Source organism: Bos taurus, chromosome 17 (assembly GCF_002263795.3).
Source record: "Bos taurus isolate L1 Dominette 01449 registration number 42190680 breed Hereford chromosome 17, ARS-UCD2.0, whole genome shotgun sequence".
Classification (NCBI taxonomy): Eukaryota; Metazoa; Chordata; class Mammalia; order Artiodactyla; family Bovidae; genus Bos; species Bos taurus.
The window spans coordinates 43,546,533-43,564,193 of NC_037344.1; the positions used below are offsets into that span (position 1 = coordinate 43,546,533).

The following is a 17,661-nucleotide window of genomic DNA, read 5'->3' on the forward strand; positions in this document are numbered from 1 at the left end:
CAATATATTAAAATACTGGTCTGAGGTTTTCATTTCATTTCTCTTAATGTTCTGATATAATTTTACCATTTTTTTCTACATGCAAGATGAAAGAACTGTTTCTCAGGAATTCTACTCTAAGTCTCCTAGCTTTGTCATTTATAGAAGAAAAACCAATGCTAGCATCCTAGGAAACAAGTTCTACACCACAGATTTAGGACACAAGAGAGATTACTAGTCCTTTGAGAAATACTCCAGATTCATATTTTTTAATATTTTGGAATGTTCCAAAATAAATGCAAATTTTCTCTTTCTAATATGACAAACATAAGCATTATATATATATATATACACACACACACACACACAGAGGAAAGTTTCTGAGAATTAAATACCTCATTCCCCTGCTTTCAGAGTATCTAATTAAAAATTCCTAAATGATGCACATAAATAGGTTGTAGTAAGGACTTGCCTTAAAAGTTTTGAGAAAGAAGATTTTTCAGTCTTCAGAAACCCTTAGGACTTCCCTGGTGGTACAGGGGTTAAGAATCTGCCTGCTAATGCAGGAGGGAGGGTTCATTTAATTCCTGGTCCGGGAAGATTCCACTTGCAACTAAGCCCGTGAGCCACAACTACAGAAGCCCATGAGCCCTATAGAGATTGTGCTGTGTGACAAGAGAAACCACTGCAATGAGAAGCCCACCACCACAACAAAAGAGTAGCCCCCGCTTGCCACAACTAGAGAAAGCCGTCGCAAAACAGCCAAAGATAAAAATAAACAATACTTTTTTTTTTTAAGAATCCTTATTCTAAGGAGTCCCCTTAGTGGTGGTTAGGCTCAGCCTAGTGGTTAGGATTCCAGGCTTTACCTGCTGTGGCCCTAGGTTGAATCCCTGGTCAGGAAACTGAGATCCACAAGCCAAGCAGCACAGCCCCTCCCAAAATTAATTAATTTTTAAAAATGAATCTTTATTCTAGTGGATGGAGAGAAAGGGAGCCATCTGTGTTATTTGAGAGCGTTACTGAAGTTTATATCAGGAAAAAGCCTTAAAAATCAATCATTGCAAATCTCTCTCTGCTTAAGGAAAGGAATGAGGCACAGGATTTCCTTTCTTTTGATTCCTCACACTTCTGAACAGCAAGCCCAACAACAGTATTTACTTGTGAGAGTCACGTACTTTGAAAATCATTTTTCAAGTTTTTAAGAAAGATGTCATGTCAGAATTTTACTGTGAAAAACGGAAATAAGCAGGACCTAGGTAAAGCAGAAACTCACCCCCAATAATGGGAAACGCCAAGGTCAGGGTGTGAGTGGTATGAGGTCAGAATGAGTCAGACTCAATGTTTAATGATACTTTTGTCTTTTCTACTTCAAGCAACTCCTTGAGAAGTAGCTTTCCAACTGAAAAGATACAGAGACTCTTTTCTAAAATAAATAATGTAAAGGTGGCACTAGTGGTAAAGAACTCGCCTGCCGGTACCGGAGATGTAAAAGTCACAGGTTTGATCCCTGGGTCGGGAAGATCCCCTGAAGGAGGGCAAGGTAACCCACTCCAGTATTCATGCCGGGAAAATCCCATGGCACATGGTGGGCTACAGTCCATGGGTTCACAGGGTCTGACATGACTGAATCAACTTAGCACAAGGATTTATTTAAAAAGAAATTATACTTGAGTCACTAAAATTACTTAAATGGCATTTTTAAAACTACCTATTATTACTATCATCTCAAGAGAAATTTTAATTAAAGAAAAAAATGAAAATAGTCATAAAATTACCTGTGTAAACTATTTCACTTTTTTTTACTGCTTCTAAATTCATGTTAAAAAACTTTCATTTATATTCATTTGACTATATTTTGCAAAACTGTGAAAATATATACTTTATTCAAAGAAAAATTCTTAAAATTCTAAAATATTATCTTCCTTTAAAAATTCTAACTTATCAAATTTTAAAATTTCAGGTGCCAACTAAGGAATGTCACTTGCCACCGTATTCTATAAGAATTTAGTCCCTGAGCCCTTGTAGCCGCTGACCTTCAACAACCCCAAGAAAGAAGTCAGGGTGAGGATGAAGAATGAGGGGAACTGCTAGAACAGGCCCTCAGATATTTTCAGGAGGAAATTTTCATGAACCTGGCTTCTTGCATCTTCCACAGTTAGAGAAGCACTAAAAATATTAACTATGATACCTGCTCTTTGTGACCAGCAGCAGCTTTGTACGGAGATGTGTGATTGACTTCATGCCCCTCTCTGCCAACACCACACACACACTGACCTCCACCCTCAGGTCTTTGGGATAGTTTCTCAGAGGTTCCTGAAATGCTGTCTCCCTGGCCATAGTCCTCAGTAAGACACTGATTAAACTCAACTCTTGGCTCTCACATTATGCATTTTCTTCAAGTAGATACAGATTACAGAAATTGGCATTTGTATGTTGAGAAAAGTTCCTTTTGAAATTCAAAAGTTAAAAATAAAATGAATGGTGCATTTTTTTCTAAAAAATATTATAAATAATTTAGGGAAGTATTAGAATTTCACAGCTGTTCAGGAAAAAAACCTCAGCTTTCCCAAAATAACACTCTGCACAAACATTTAAGAATTTTAGATGGGCCATCAATCCCAGATTGCTCCTGGCAGGCTGGCCAAATTACAGTGTTGTCTGTTAGAAGCCAAAACCTGGAGCCAACACAGATTTAAGGAAATCCCATTACAGGCTGAACACAGGCCTTGGCAAAAGACTCTGATATATATGAATTGGGAGAGTGAGTGAAACAGCCTCAAACCCACAGTAAAAGTAGAAGAAGCTGAGGTTTCCAGCTAATGATTAGAGAGTATTGGCTTGTTTTTCTACTGAGATTCCTATGCTATTTAAGCAGGTTCATAATTTAAATCCTAACTGGCCTCTAAGATTATATATGACTCCTTTATTTTTCAGCAGTCAACCTGACAGCCTTCCACGCTTATCTAGGCTTCATTTTATATCTGTAAAATTACTGGGGAGGTAAAGAATATATTACATGATAATAACATAACACCACTGAAAGTGGATCAGTAGCCCAGCTGTGAACTGACTTGGATTCCAGTCCCAGAGGCCATATACAATCTTATCTTTTCAAACCCAGATTAATCAAAGCTCAACTTAATATGTGCACATATGGACACATATTTACTAACACACACACAAAATAAAGGGGAAAATACACAGAATACTGTTCCAATTATCCACATATCAAAGCACCTCAGACTTATTTGCTTAACACAATGATATTATTCTCATGTTTTTATGGGTTATATGGACTCAGTGGGAAGTTCTCAGAGTGGGGTGACATAGAAGTTTGCCATGGAGTCACCATAATGTTCCACCAGGCTGATTCCCAAGATGGGTCACCCAGACACCCGAGGGCTCAGCCAGCAGGACTGCTGCTGTATTGAAGTATCTCATTTCATGGTGGGTACCTCTAGGGAACATCCCAAGAGCAAGTGCTTCAAGATACGGAAATTTCAAGAGTTCTTACGAACTAGCCTAGGAAGTATTAAGAATGTTCCTTTTGCTATACTCTTCTGATCAAATAATCACTAAAGTCACCCCAGATCCAAGGGATGGGAGCTCTACCTTGTCACAGGGGACATGGGCGAGCTCTAACTTTTCATGGGGGAGAAGTACAATCATATTACAGCAATTTTGAGAAAAGACAACCTGCAATAATGCAATAGGATATCAAAAGTCAAGGTGACTGTGGATTAGGGTAGAATACCATCAGATTGGACATTCCTTACCAGCATTTAATTGAACTTTCAAATCTGATATATTCTCTGCACTATTTTAATCAATACACTAGAAGTTTCACATAGAAATTTACTACAGAAGCAGCATGAAACCACATTTTATTCCTAATTCAAGAATAAGAAAGTGCCAAAACAGAGAAAAAAATTCTTGTGAAATATAGTCTAAACTTTAAGACAAGAAATCCAGAAAAAAAATCTATAAAATCCAAAAACCTAAATCAAAATGTCTTTCTACTTTTGTTTATCTTTTTATAATAAATCATATTTCTGGTTACTAAATCAGGAAAAGGATAATAATTAATTGCAAGGATTATCTACTTTTATCACAGTCCACAAACTGATGGTTTCATAGAACATTTAGGAAAAATCAATTCCAAATTGTGTAATGTCTAGAGAAGAGTAATTTTCTAAAAAGCTTCTTATAAAAATGCTTCTTATATTTTATTACTTTACCTACTTAGAATTTTTAGCTATTTTTTGTGAAAGTCTTGAGGTAGATTAAAAATAGGTATGATGTAAAAATTCTTAAATTGACTTTGAAAACACAAGGGAGATTGGGTAAACAGAACCAGGAATTTTATATTGGCAGCAAAACCTTTCAAAGGAGAATCGTCCATTATTTAAGCTGTTTAAATTGTCAAAATGTTTAAATACACGAATCAAAGGAAATGACAAAAGCTAAGTGAGAAACAAGTATTTTTCTGGAACTGAACTACAGATACTATCTACACAGCATATCCTTGATTATAAAATTTTTATAAAGGAATAGCGTTATTAACCAGATAAAATAGCCTATTAGTGGCCAAATAAAAAAATATATACATATAACTCAGAATTAACTAATTCCATCATTCAAAGACTCTTTATTGATCGCCTATTATATACTATGCCTGGTACTCAGAAAACATAAAAATTATTTCAAGAAAAGCAAAAAATATGCATTTTAATACAGTAATTCTTAATAATGTATCCAACTGAGAGGCTGGGAGAGACACCCCCAAGGAAGTCCCCCTCAGAAGGATGCAAGTGAACAGAGGTGCCCGGCCCAGGGCATGGCCAGTGGTCTCCCATGTTAGAATTTCAGTAGCTATTTTATTGCTACCTGAAATCATCAGATGGAAATGTCAGGGAAAACATTTTGAAAATTTCAATAGATATAAGTAATGTCAGTTGCATATTAATTAATAAACAGTAATTTGCCACATCCATATGAAAAGGAAATTGGTCTACAGTATGTCTGCTGCTGCTGCTGCTAAGTTGCTTCAGTCGTGTCGGACTCTGTGTGACCCCAGAGACGGCAGCCCACCAGGCTCCCCCATCCCTGGGATTCTCCAGGCAAGAACACTGGAGTGGGTTGCCATTTCCTTCTCCAATGCATGAAAGTGAAAAGTCAAAGTGAAGTCACTCAGTTGTGTCTGACTCTTAGCGATCCCATGGACTGCAGCCTACCAGGCTCCTCTGACCATGAGATTTTCCAGGCAAGAGTACTGGAGTGGGGTGCCATTGCCTTCTCCAAGAGTATGTCTACTCTTCTATATTTCAATCTATAATCAATCTCTTAGTAAAGTTATATAGCCTCACTCAAAATGAATTTGTTTTACCCTTAATAGAATTAATCTTGAGCTATTGGGGTATTTGTTTCCCATTTTTGTATAAACAGCAACTATTCATTTTTAAAATATGTTTTTTCATTCCCAGATAGTATCTGTGATGATACTATCATTAAGGAACTATACACAACCCCCGGCCTCATGGGATTTACATTCCAGTCCCAAACAGGAAATGATCTACAGTGAGAACTCCTGTGGGTAGGGAGACACACGCACTGTGAAAACATGAGAAATGTCAGTTCCCTGACTCCATCAGGGTAGAGCCTTAAGAGAGGAGTGGAACCTTCCTGGAAGAAGTAATCTGACCAGCAGGATGAAGAAGATCAATCTAAGTGAAAAGGAGCAGGAAGACTGTCCAGACAAAGGGAAGAGCAGGTGCAAAAGCTCAGAAGGTGGAGAAAGCTAGTTAGAAAAAAATATGGTCTGAAAGAAATTCTGTTTGGCTGGGCTGCTGGAGAAGAAGAGAGACAGACAGGGGTGTAAGTAGTTTCAATTATTTTAATTGCTTTTTACATTTCCAAGGAGCAACTGGGAATTACTGAAGGGTTTAAGCAAGTAAATGATGGAATGAGATATATTTGCTTTTAAGAAAAATCACTAGTTACAGAATGGCGAGGAGATGGAGCAGTCATGCAGAGAGATGAGGAAACCTATGCATTCTGTAGAGAATGGTGGACTGTCCCACAGAAGGCTAGGGGAAATGAAGACAAGTGGTAGGATTCTGAAAAATTCAGTTTTTAGGAAACAGACTCTAAGGATTTAATGATTAGTTAAAATCAAGTGGTGAAAGACACAAAAAAATCTTTTACATATCTTTAAAATAAGGCCTAGTTTATCCTACTCTTTTACAAAGGATTGCTGTCTACCATAAAGAATGTTTTATTATTTTATGTAATGAAAAGTGTCAATTTTTATATGTGAGCTAGAACCTTAAAAAACTTCATGAAAATCGGTTGCTTTATTTCATAGGCATTTTTTTTAAAAAGTCCATTTAATTTATTTGAAATTAGCCTACTCATACCATAAATATCTACTTTTCAGGAAAGCAATATGTTAATACAACCAGTTTGCCATCAAGATATTCAATTTCAAAACCAGGAAAAAATTCAAACATAAACAATATTAATGAAAACTTTATAGTATTCTAACTTTCCAATTTCCTCACTATTCATACTTGCACCAAAAAAAAAATGCTAATAAAATAAAATTGTGTGCAATTTTAAAACTGCCTATTGACTTTGATGAAAATGGACTCAAAACTATTTAAAACAATGCTGTCCAGTGAAAATAAAAGGCTTTAGGAGCCATTAAAGCAAGTCACAAACATCAGTCATATATGTTAAATTTTCTAGTAGGCACATTTAAAAAAGGAAAAAGAACCAGGTGAAATTGATGTTTATGATACATTTTTATATAACTCAGTATTCCCAAAACGTTATCATTTTACCATGTAATCAATATGAAACAGACCCGATCTATTTGCATTCTCTTTGAAGCCCAGTGTGCATTTTACCCTAGAGGCCAGCCTGCAGGCAGGACAGCTCTAGAACCAGGAGAAACCACCAGGAGTCGCCAGTCCTCAGCTGAGCCACTGGACACTTAGCAGACAGTCACAATGAGTAAAGGTAAAAGTAAACTATTTGCATGATTGCTTTGTCAACACAGATGTGACCATTGAGAGAGAAAGATAAAATTAAGAGAAAGGAGCTGCAACTGGAACTTAAGTGACCAGGAGTCAACAGAAATATTAAAAATGGGAATGTATTCTAGCCCCCCAAATCTCAAAATACCTTTAAATCTCAAACTTTAATCCAGGTAAAATAATTCATTTAAATACAGCCTGTTAAAGGTTAATTTAAGTGTCTCCTGGCAGCGACTTCATTTGGAAGTGGCAGGTTTTTTGGACACCAGTAGTTTGGTAAATCCATGGCAGAGACTGGAAACTGGTTTCCATCTTGATTTAACGCTGTTTTAAGTTTATAAGAAAAATGTCACTATGTAAACAACAGACATTTTGATTAAACACTCAAGTTCTTATTTTGGCTGTTAAATCAATAACGCAGCTGGACTGAATGTCGTTTACATTCCCTCCAAGCTGGGCTCCAGTTCAGCTGGTCTTGTGCTGACATCATTTTCCAGCAAGATCTGGCTGCTCTCAGCGGCCAGTTTAGAAATATCCCTTACAAACAACCACATAACGTTCAATGTTAGCACATTTTAAGATGAGAGTCTCAAAAATGCCTGTGCTTAAAATAGGACAGTTGATCCCAAAATAGTCTCCCACCTGATGTGTCATTCACTAGTAAAAAGAAAAAAATTAAGTAGTTTAACAAGAAAACAAAAGCTTCTGGTGATACTATTTATCTTGACTTCACCTGAGACCGACTCTGGAAGAGTTCCTATTTTCCTCTCCAGAGTAGATTAACTAATATGTAACTCAGAGCAATGATTCTCAAACCTGTTTTGGTGGCAGGCTCTTTCCCTGAAACAATTAGCTTCAGGTAGAACTTTACAGATACTGATGAATTATTTAATTACTTAAAGTCAGAATGACTTAGAAAACAAGCCCAGGTTATATACATAAAAGCACAGCTACCAGCACAAAGACTTATTTTTTAAAAAGCAGTTGAACGGATCACAACACATTGAGTCTTTCAGAGACCACTAGCTTAGAACTTGAACGTTTAGTGTCAGAACCAAAAATTAAAGAAAAAATATGAAGGAAAAATGCTAAAATGTACTCAAGACCATCTAATAATTATTATTTTATGTGAATTAGGGAAAATGCCCCTATGGTTTCATTTCAGCAGCTAGACACTCATCCAGCCAACTGAACAAAGGGATTCTAGAGCCCACGTGGGAGAAGAAGAAAATCAGAACTTTTGGACCAGGAACTCAAACTGCTCACCTGCAGAAATTCTCTGACGTTAGATCCCAGGACGCGCAGGATTGTATCATAACCAGATTCTTGACAGAAGACGAAGAACATCTTCCCAAACATTTGGAGGATTTCTCCAGCGTTGAGATCTGGTTTATAGATTTGAGAGGCAACAACAGAAACAAAACGTATTAGAGGTAGAAAATCATTAGAGGCAGGAATAAAGATAAGTGCATGACAGAAATGTTAAATAGCCTCAATTTCTTTGCACAGTGAACAGATCATAGGAAAAATATCTGGCCAGGAAAATACAATGAAATCTGAGAAGAAGCATATTGACACGTTAACAGTTTAAGTCTGTACTTAAAAGCAAAGCAACCAGTTTCTCAGGTTCTGTGACAAAATTTTGAGCTTTTTCAAACTTATATGTAAGGTATAACTTACTTTTTCTGAAAAATAAGAGAAAGATCTTTAAAACCATCAAGAATGCACATGAAGATGAAAAGCGAAAGTGAACGTGTTAGTCGCTCAGTTGTTATCTTTTTGTGACCCCATGGACTATAGCCTACCAGGCTCCTCTGTCCATGGACTTCTCTAGGCAAGAATGCTGGAGTGTGAAGCCATTCTCTTCTCCAGCATATCTTCCCAACCCAGGGATTGAACCCAAGTCTTCCACACTGGCAGGCAGAGTCTTTACCGTCTGAGCCACCAGGCAGATATTTGGGTGCAAAATCATTTTTCTTTATAAAAATATGCATATTTAATAACCAGGTTACAAATAATATATAGCCTAAGATCCTGCCTTTTTCTTAATATTCAATTACTGTTATTTCCTAAAATTAAAATTTTTCTTAATATCAATTTTAATCAGACTTATTTAACACAGATATGCAACAATTCATTTCACCAATGCCTACTTGCTCAAAATGCACACTTTTCCAACTTTTGATAATATAAGTAACTCTGAAATGAAAATACACATACACCTTAATGTAAATAAATCTAATTATTTCTTTATGAAAAGTTTCTAAATATTTCTAAAATTTAAACATTTTTAAACAGACTTTGACTGATGATGCAAAATTATTCTCCAAAACAGTTAATTTTCCCATCAGATTTTAAATGTGTATGATTTCCCCTTTAACTCTACCCTTGACTACACTAGATTTTTAATTTTTTAATTGCCAAATTTATATAAAAAGTATTTCATATTTGTGTCAATTTTGATTACTAGTGATGCTGGATATTTTTCTTATTAACAATTTACCATACTTTTATGGTAATTCTTGTATTTTACAAAAGGTAGCCTTTTCTCTTCTAGCTATTTTGACAAAGCTAAAAAGCATCCATCTAGTCTATGCAAACTGTAGCCTTGGTATAAATTAAGTACTACAATGATAAGAGATACTACTTTGAGAACAACTTTTTTCCAATGAAGCTTTTTTTTTGACTTTGCCTTCTTTGCATGAGTTTTGTCTCATGTAGATCTCAGTTTCTTGTTTCTTTTACCATTACCTAACAAAATGTTCTTGTGATTACAAAAGAGATTTGGAGATAACATTTTCTACATAATACATTTTTGTAATTACTGTGATGTTGACACTGCAACATTAAGTTATTTTTACATCATTAACTTATTACATTAAGTATCAACAATTTTTTGCTTCCTCAACGCATGGCTTTTTGTGGGGAGAGGCAGAGAGCTCCTCTATTCTCTAAAGAGTTTGTAAAAGAATAACACAACTTAGTGTAGCCTGAGCCTAATACTATATGTGTCTGTCCTCCCATCAGGGTTGTACAGTGCACAACCTGTGCAACCATACAGTGTGACCTTGGACCATGCATGCCCTTGGACATCGACGTGCAGCTTAGCCAAAGAAAGAAAGTCGCATTCAACTTACTGAGGACCTTGCTTGCAGCAGCAACCAAATCATATGTTTTAGAATCATCATAAATTATTCGGACAAGAAACTGTCCTTCTTCATCTAATTGTGCCTCTTTTCTAGAAAACAAAAACAAGGCAGACAGGGTGAAAAGTTGAAAGGAAAGAACAGATACTACACCTACAATGATCATATAAAAATAATTTTTTATTTGAAAGAGAATTCACTTCTGGCAAATTTGTTTAAATCAATTTCATGTACCTATCCAAAAAAAAATCTTATTTCACACCTCCCTCCCCAAATTAAAAATAATATATTTAAGTAATTTTAACAAGAATAACGTTTGTATAGTACTCTAATGCCCAGAACTATACCCGATAATGAATATAATCAAGAAATAGCTTTTGATTAAGTAAACAGTCAACAAATATATGTTGAGTCCCTATGTGTTCCAGGCACAGTTAGAGGCCCTAGAGATTCACCCTTTAGTGGGATAAAGTAGGGAGCTCTTGGGACAAATGTATTCTAAAACAGGGGACAGAAGAGGCATAAAGCTAAGATATATATTAGATAGGTCCAGTTCAATTCAGTCGCTCAGTTGTGCCCAACTCTTTGAAACCCTGAACTGTAGATGGACAGATATACAGATGATAGATGGATAGATGATAGATAGACAGATAGATACACAGATGACAGATAATGGTAACTAGTTTGGAGAAAAGTAAAGCTGGTCAAGGTGCGGAGGGGCTCAAGTACAAAACCAGAAGCATCATGGAGAAGCTGGCAGTGGAGTCAGGTGTGAAGCATCTCTGCAGGGAGCCCTGAGAGGCCTGGGCAGCTCACAGGTGCAAAGCACTGGCAGGGTGTGGGAGGAACAACCGAGGCCTCAATGAGGGGATGGACCCTCCAGCTGCACTGGGCATGGACTGAAGGCATATAAAATGGAGCAAGGTCAGAACAAGGACAGAGCAATGTCATAGCAATGTCATAACAAGGTCAGAGAAGGACAGGGCAAGATCATATCAGAGACAGAGCGAGGTCATAGCAAGGTCAGTACAAGACATAGTAAGGTCATAACAAGGTCATAGCAATGTAACAGCAAAGACAGAGCAAGGTCAGAGAAAGGACAGAGCAAGAACAGAGCAGGGACAGAGGAGGAGACCAGCTAGGAGGCCACTGGGACATTCAGGTGAGAAAGGCTGATGACAGGACTCAGAGTGAAAGCAGTGGAGGGAGCAAGTAGCCCCGACCCCAGCTAATCTGAAGACAGCTTCCACATGTTCCTGATGAACTGGACACAGGATGGGAAGGACACCAGAGGACACAGGTTTTGGAGCAGCTGAAGGTAGCAGTCACCAGGAGCTGAACTAGGAAAGACAGTGGGATGCAGACCAAGAGATAAGATCCAGAGCTTCGTATTAAACACATGAGTCTGGGGTGCCCAGTGGAGAGATAATATCTTCCATCACATCTGTCGCGTAATAAATGAAGCAGCTCAAAATGCACATGGGGTTAGTGAAAGGAAATCAGAATTATCATTTGAAGAGTGGTCAAATGATTATATATTTATTTTGATAGAGTTGGGATGATTTTTCTCAAGTGAAGTGGAGTATTAGTCACTCAGTCGTGTTTGACCCTTTTCAATCCCATAGACTGTAGCCCACCAGGCTCCTCTGTCCATGGGATTCTCCAGGCAAGAATAGTGGAGTGGGTTCCCATTTCCTACTCCATGGGATCTTCCTGACCCAGGGATCAAACCCGGGTCTTCTGCATTGCAGAAGGATTTTTTACCATTTAAGTCACCAGGGAAGCCCATTTTTCTCAAACCAGCATCTAAAGAGGAGGAAAAAATCCATCGTTCAAAACACTGCCTGAGGTGTCAGACACCTTGTCTGGGTGAGACGCACAAACACAGGCGGAGCGCGCATCTGCACCTCTGATGCCCAACCCAGCTGTCTCAGCCCCGAAGCTCCGGGAGAGGGAAGCTGGGTGAACTGTCACCTCAGGAGCTGGGACAGCTCCTCCATGCCACCCCGCAGCCTCAATGCCTTCTCCTCCTCGAAGCAGGGCTGTCACAGCAGCCACCTGTGGCCATGACACAGTGTGTGCTCCAAACAGCAGGACAGCTGATGTTCAGGTAGGATGGAGATTCCCCCAGACACTGTGTGTTCTGCAGAGTGGACCATGTATATACCTGCAGTTCCACATAACAGTACATGTAGGGCAAAATGCATGATTTTGGTGGGCACGGAGATATGAATTTCAGAGCCCAGGACTTACCTGTCAAATGAACTTGGACAAATCACAGAAAGCACGTGAGCATCTCTCTCCAGGGAGGGATGGAGTTTGGTATTAGCAGATGCAAACTATTTTATACAGAATGGATAAACAACAAGGTCCTATTGTACAGCACAGGTAACTGTCCTCAATAGCTTGTGACAAACCAGAATGGAAATGATATATATATATAACTGAATCACTCTGCTGTACAGAAGAAATTAACACAACATTGTAACTCAACTATACTTCAATATAATAAATTTTTAAAAACCCCTCTCTTCTGAAATGAAACCAATAATATAATCCTCCTTCCACAGCTGTAGAGAGAAGATGAAAGTATGTTCTAAGCTCCTGAAGCATTATGTGTCTACACTGCGCCAATATTGAAGAAGGAAATGGCAACCTACTCCAGTGTTCTTGCCTGGGTAATCCCATGGACAGAGGAGACCGGCAGGATACAGTCTATGGCCTCACAGAGTTGCACACAACTGAGCAACTATCACTCACTCACTCACTGCTAATATTATATTCAAGTTGTTTATGCTTGAAAATAATTGTATATAACACAACACATACCAGATCATACAGTTTTTAAACCTCCTTTTTGACTTACTATTTGATGGACATCCTTTCATGTCAATAAATATATTTCTATACCTTGACTACATAAAATTGCTTTGGTTAGGCATGTTGAAGTTTTAGTCGATATTAAATACTTTTTTTCCACAAGCCCAAACAAAATCTTGCAATCAGTATCTTTGTAGCTAATACTTCTATTTCTCTATGAAAATTCTAGGTTTAGAATTAAATTCTAATTTATTCTAGAATAAATTCCTAGAAATAGAATTGCTGATTTGCAGGATAGAGTCTAATTTTTCTCATTTTACAACTAACATTTTATTATGAAACAGCATTGGTCAACACACTGGAATTCTGAAGACTCTGATTTAGGGTATTTCTTTTTTTTTTTCTTTTTTTTAATTTTATTTAACTTTACAATATTGTATTGGTTTTGCCATATATCAAAATGAATCTGCCACAGGTGTACATGTGTTCCCCATCCTGAACCCTCCTCCCTCCTCCCTCCCCATACCATCCCTCTGGGTCGTTCCAGTGCACCAGCCCCAAGCATCCAGTATCGTGCATCGAACCTGGACTGGCGACTCATTTCATATTTGATATTATACATATTTCAATGCCATTCTCCCAAATCATCCCACCCTCTCCCTCTCCCACAGAGTCCAAAAGACTGTTCTATACATCAGTGTCTCTTTTGCTGTCTCGTATACAGGGTTATTGTTACCATCTCTCTAAATTCCATATATATGCATTAGTATACTGTATTGGTGTTTTTCTTTCTGGCTTACTTCACTCTGTATAATAGGCTCCAGTTTTATCCACCTCATTAGAACTGATTCAAATGTATTCTTTTTAATGGCTGAGTAATACTCCATTGTGTATATGTACCACAGCTTTCTTATCCATTCATCTGCTGATGGACATCTAGGTTGCTTCCATGTCCTGGCTATTATAAACAGTGCTGCGATGAACATTGGGGTACACATGTCTCTTTCAATTCTGGTTTCCTCAGTGTGTATGCCCAGCAGTGGGATTGCTGGATCATAAGGCAGTTCTATTCCAGTTTTTTAAGGAATCTCCACACTGTTCTCCATAGTGGCTGTACTAGTTTGCATTCCCACCAACAGTGTAAGAGGGTTCCCTTTTCTCCACACCCTCTCCAGCATTTATTGTTTGTAGACTTTTGGATCACAGCCATTCTGACTGGCGTGAAATGGTACCTCATAGTGGTTTTGATTTGCATTTCTCTGATACTGAGTGATGTTGAGCATCCTTTCATGTGTTTGTTAGCCATCTGTATGTCTTCTTTGGAGAAATGTCTGTTTAGTTCTTTGGTCCATTTTTTGATTGGGTCATTTATTTTTCTGGAATTGAGCTGTAGGAGTTGCTTGTATATTTTTGAGATTAGTTGTTTGTCTGTTGCTTCATTTGCTATTATTTTCTCCCATTCTTTTCACTGTCTTTTCACCTTGCTTATAGTTTCCTTTGTTGTGCAGAAGCTTTTAAGTTTAATTAGGTCCCATTTGTTTATTTTTGCTTTTATTTCCAATATTCTGGGAGGTGGGTCATAGAGGATCCTGCTGTGATGTATGTCGGAGAGTGTTTTGCCTATGTTCTCCTCTAGGAGTTTTATAGTTTCTGGTCTTACATTTAGACCTTTAATCCATTTTGAGTTTATTTTTGTGTATGGTGTTAGAAAGTGTTCTAGTTTCATTCTTTTACAAGTGGTCCACCAGTTTTCCCAGCACCACTTGTTAAAGAGATTGTCTTTAATCCATTGTATATTCTTGCCTCCTTTGTCAAAGATAAGGTGTCCATATGTGCGTGGATTTATCTCTGGGCTTTCTATTTTGTTCCATTGATCAATATTTCTGTCTTTGTGCCAGTACCATACTGTCTTGATGACTGTGGCTTTGTAGTAGAGCCTGAAGTCAGGCAGGTTGATTCCTCCAGTTCCATTCTTCTTTCTCAAGATAGCTTTGGCTATTCGAGGTTTTCTGTATTTCCATACAAATTGTGAAATTATTTGTTCTAGCTCTGTGAAGAATACCATTGGTAGCTTGATAGGGATTGCATTGAATCTATAAATTGCTTTGGGTAGTATACTCATTTTCACTATATTGATTCTTCCAATCCACCATTACTATTCAACATAGTTTTGGAAGTTTTGGCCACAGCAATCAGAGCAGAAAAGAAATAAAAGGAATCCAAACTGGAAAAGAAGAAGTAAAACTCTTATTGTTTGCAGATGACATGATCCTCTACATAGAAAACCCTAAAGACTCCACCAGAAAACTACTAGAACTAATCAATGAATATAGTAAAGTTGCAGGATATAAAATCAACACACAGAAATCCCTTGCATTCCTATACACTAATAATGAGAAAATAGAAAGAGAAATTAAGGAAAAAATTCCATTCACCATTGCAACGAAAAGAATAAAATACTTAGGAATATATCTACCTAAAGAAACTAAAGACCTATATATAGAAAACTATAAAACACTGGTGATAGGGTATTTAATAAAATATAAAAATTTTTAAATTAAATATATAAGAAAGAACAAATTAACTCATGCTCTCACTATGCCCTACTTTTTTTTCTTCCAACTGGAATAAATCAAACATAAATTTTTGTAATGCACTTAGATTTTCAGAAACAGTCATCAATTCATAACTGTTAAACAGAATACAAAATTCTGCATAAAGCAGAGAAATGGCCATTTCCCTAGAAATCCCCTAACCATGAGTCAATGCATCACTCTTCTTTCTCTTGCCTTAATAAAATAAGTACCCTTATCTTTTAAGCCTTACTTCCTGGAATAATCAGCCCAACATGCTCCCTGGAGGGAGCCTAAAGTATAAATAGTAGTACGTGAAAGGAAATAATCACCCTCTCAAAAATTTCACACTGAATTCCGATAAATTATTCAATAAACTTAGTATTCCTTATTTGCTTTCATCTCAGAAATCTTTGGGTCACCCTTTTTCTTTTTTTCCCCTGGGGGAGAAGTCTTGCCACAAATAACTGAATATCTATTATGCTCCATGCACTCTTCAGAGCATGTTTAATGTATCAATGAATGAAACATAAAGATCCCTGTCCTCCTAGAGTTTACACTTTAGCTGGTGGAAACAAACAATAAGCATATGTTATTAAGGTCATAGTGTATAGTGAAGTCACTCGGTCGTGTCCGACTCTTTGCAACCCCGTGGACTGTAGCCTACCAGGCTTCTCCATCCATGGGATTCTCCAGGCAAGAATACTGGAGTGGGTTACCATTTCCTTCTCCAGGGGATCTTCCCGACCCAGAGATCGAACCCGGGTCTCCCGCATTGGAGGCAGACGCTTTAACCTCTGAGCCACCAGGGAAGTATTAAGGTCATATATTATTACAATCTGTATAAATTATTATGTTTACATAATATATATGCAAATTTTATAATTTATTATGAGATCAGGATGAAGGGACAAGTGGGGATGTAGGAGGAGGGGCAGGATGCAAGGGTATGTAGTGACCATGCGAGGCATCCTGAAGTTATGTCCGAGCAGAGGCTCCAGGAGACCATTTATGTCTAGGATCTAATCTCTCTGGACCCAGCTCAATTCTTTCTGTAGCCCATTCTTCAAATTCTTCCCTTTTCGGAGTAAAAGCTAATTGAGGATATTACAAACATTTCATTGATAATTGGTTTCCTCCATTAAACTGAGCAGGAGAATTTACAGTGCAAAAGAAGTAAATATCCAAAAAATTACTCTCCAGCAACTTGAACTGGAGCCAGTAGACATTTTGAGAGAATGTCTCAATTCTCAACACTGCTTTTCTTCTAACTTAAAGGTAAAGTTAGGCTTGTTCAGACTCTATGCTGCCAAACATTTTGGCCTCTAGAGAGCACAGATGTGATAACAACAATCCCTCAGATGTACCTGATCTCTGAGGGAAGAAAATGTGTTTTCACCAGCTACCCAGAATCACAGAGGGTGACCAACAAATGTAGGAAAAGTTGGGATGTGAGCTACTATTCAGATCACATGAACACCGTCCATAATCCAGGTAATATTACCTTATTCTCTGTCCTTCACTTTCTCATCCCACAACTTTCAAGTGTTTTTCTCATTAAAAGCAAAGGATCAATCAAACATACAGATACATCATTTCTAACAATATTTGATTTATTTTTTACATGTAGAGTTCCTTTTGTGCTTAAATTACCCAAATTCGGCCATATACCTTGACCAAATTTTATAGACTCATTGTTTATTCAGAATATATTTTTGAGCACCAACTTTGTTTTGTATGTTGATACATTTTAAAGCATACTTTTTTACATGTGAGGAAAACACAGGCTTCTCTGAGAAATATGATAGAAAACTTTCCTGAAAATGAAAGACTTTTTCTCCTCCAATGATTTTTAGGTGACAAAAAAGTATGATATCAAGCCATAGGCAAATTGGTTTAAATTGTATTCAATACTGTTTATCTATCAAATGGCAATCAATGAAACTGCTATCATCAAATGATCTGGGTTTGTGTGATTACATTCTGTTGTTTCCCATAATTATAAAAATCCCTTGGATAAACCCAAACAAATATAGGTTTCCACAATTTCCAGTGTGACTAACAGCAGGGTGTGTTATCTTTACCTGTATACTTAACAATTGT

General features: G+C 37.4%; 1 protein-coding gene across 2 annotated transcripts in view; it reads right to left on the reverse strand.

Annotated features, from left to right (window-relative positions):
* Positions 1 to 17,661, reverse strand: part of GUCY1B1 (guanylate cyclase 1 soluble subunit beta 1) — a 62,775-nt gene that overhangs the window by 31,557 nt on the left and 13,557 nt on the right. For both annotated transcript variants that reach the window (XM_010813816.4, NM_174641.1), the window contains 2 exon segments: positions 10,157 to 10,257; positions 8,286 to 8,404 (listed from right to left, as the gene is read on the reverse strand). In XM_010813816.4, the coding sequence (XP_010812118.1) occupies positions 8,286 to 8,378 (93 nt within the window). In that variant the 5' untranslated portion in view covers positions 8,379 to 8,404; positions 10,157 to 10,257.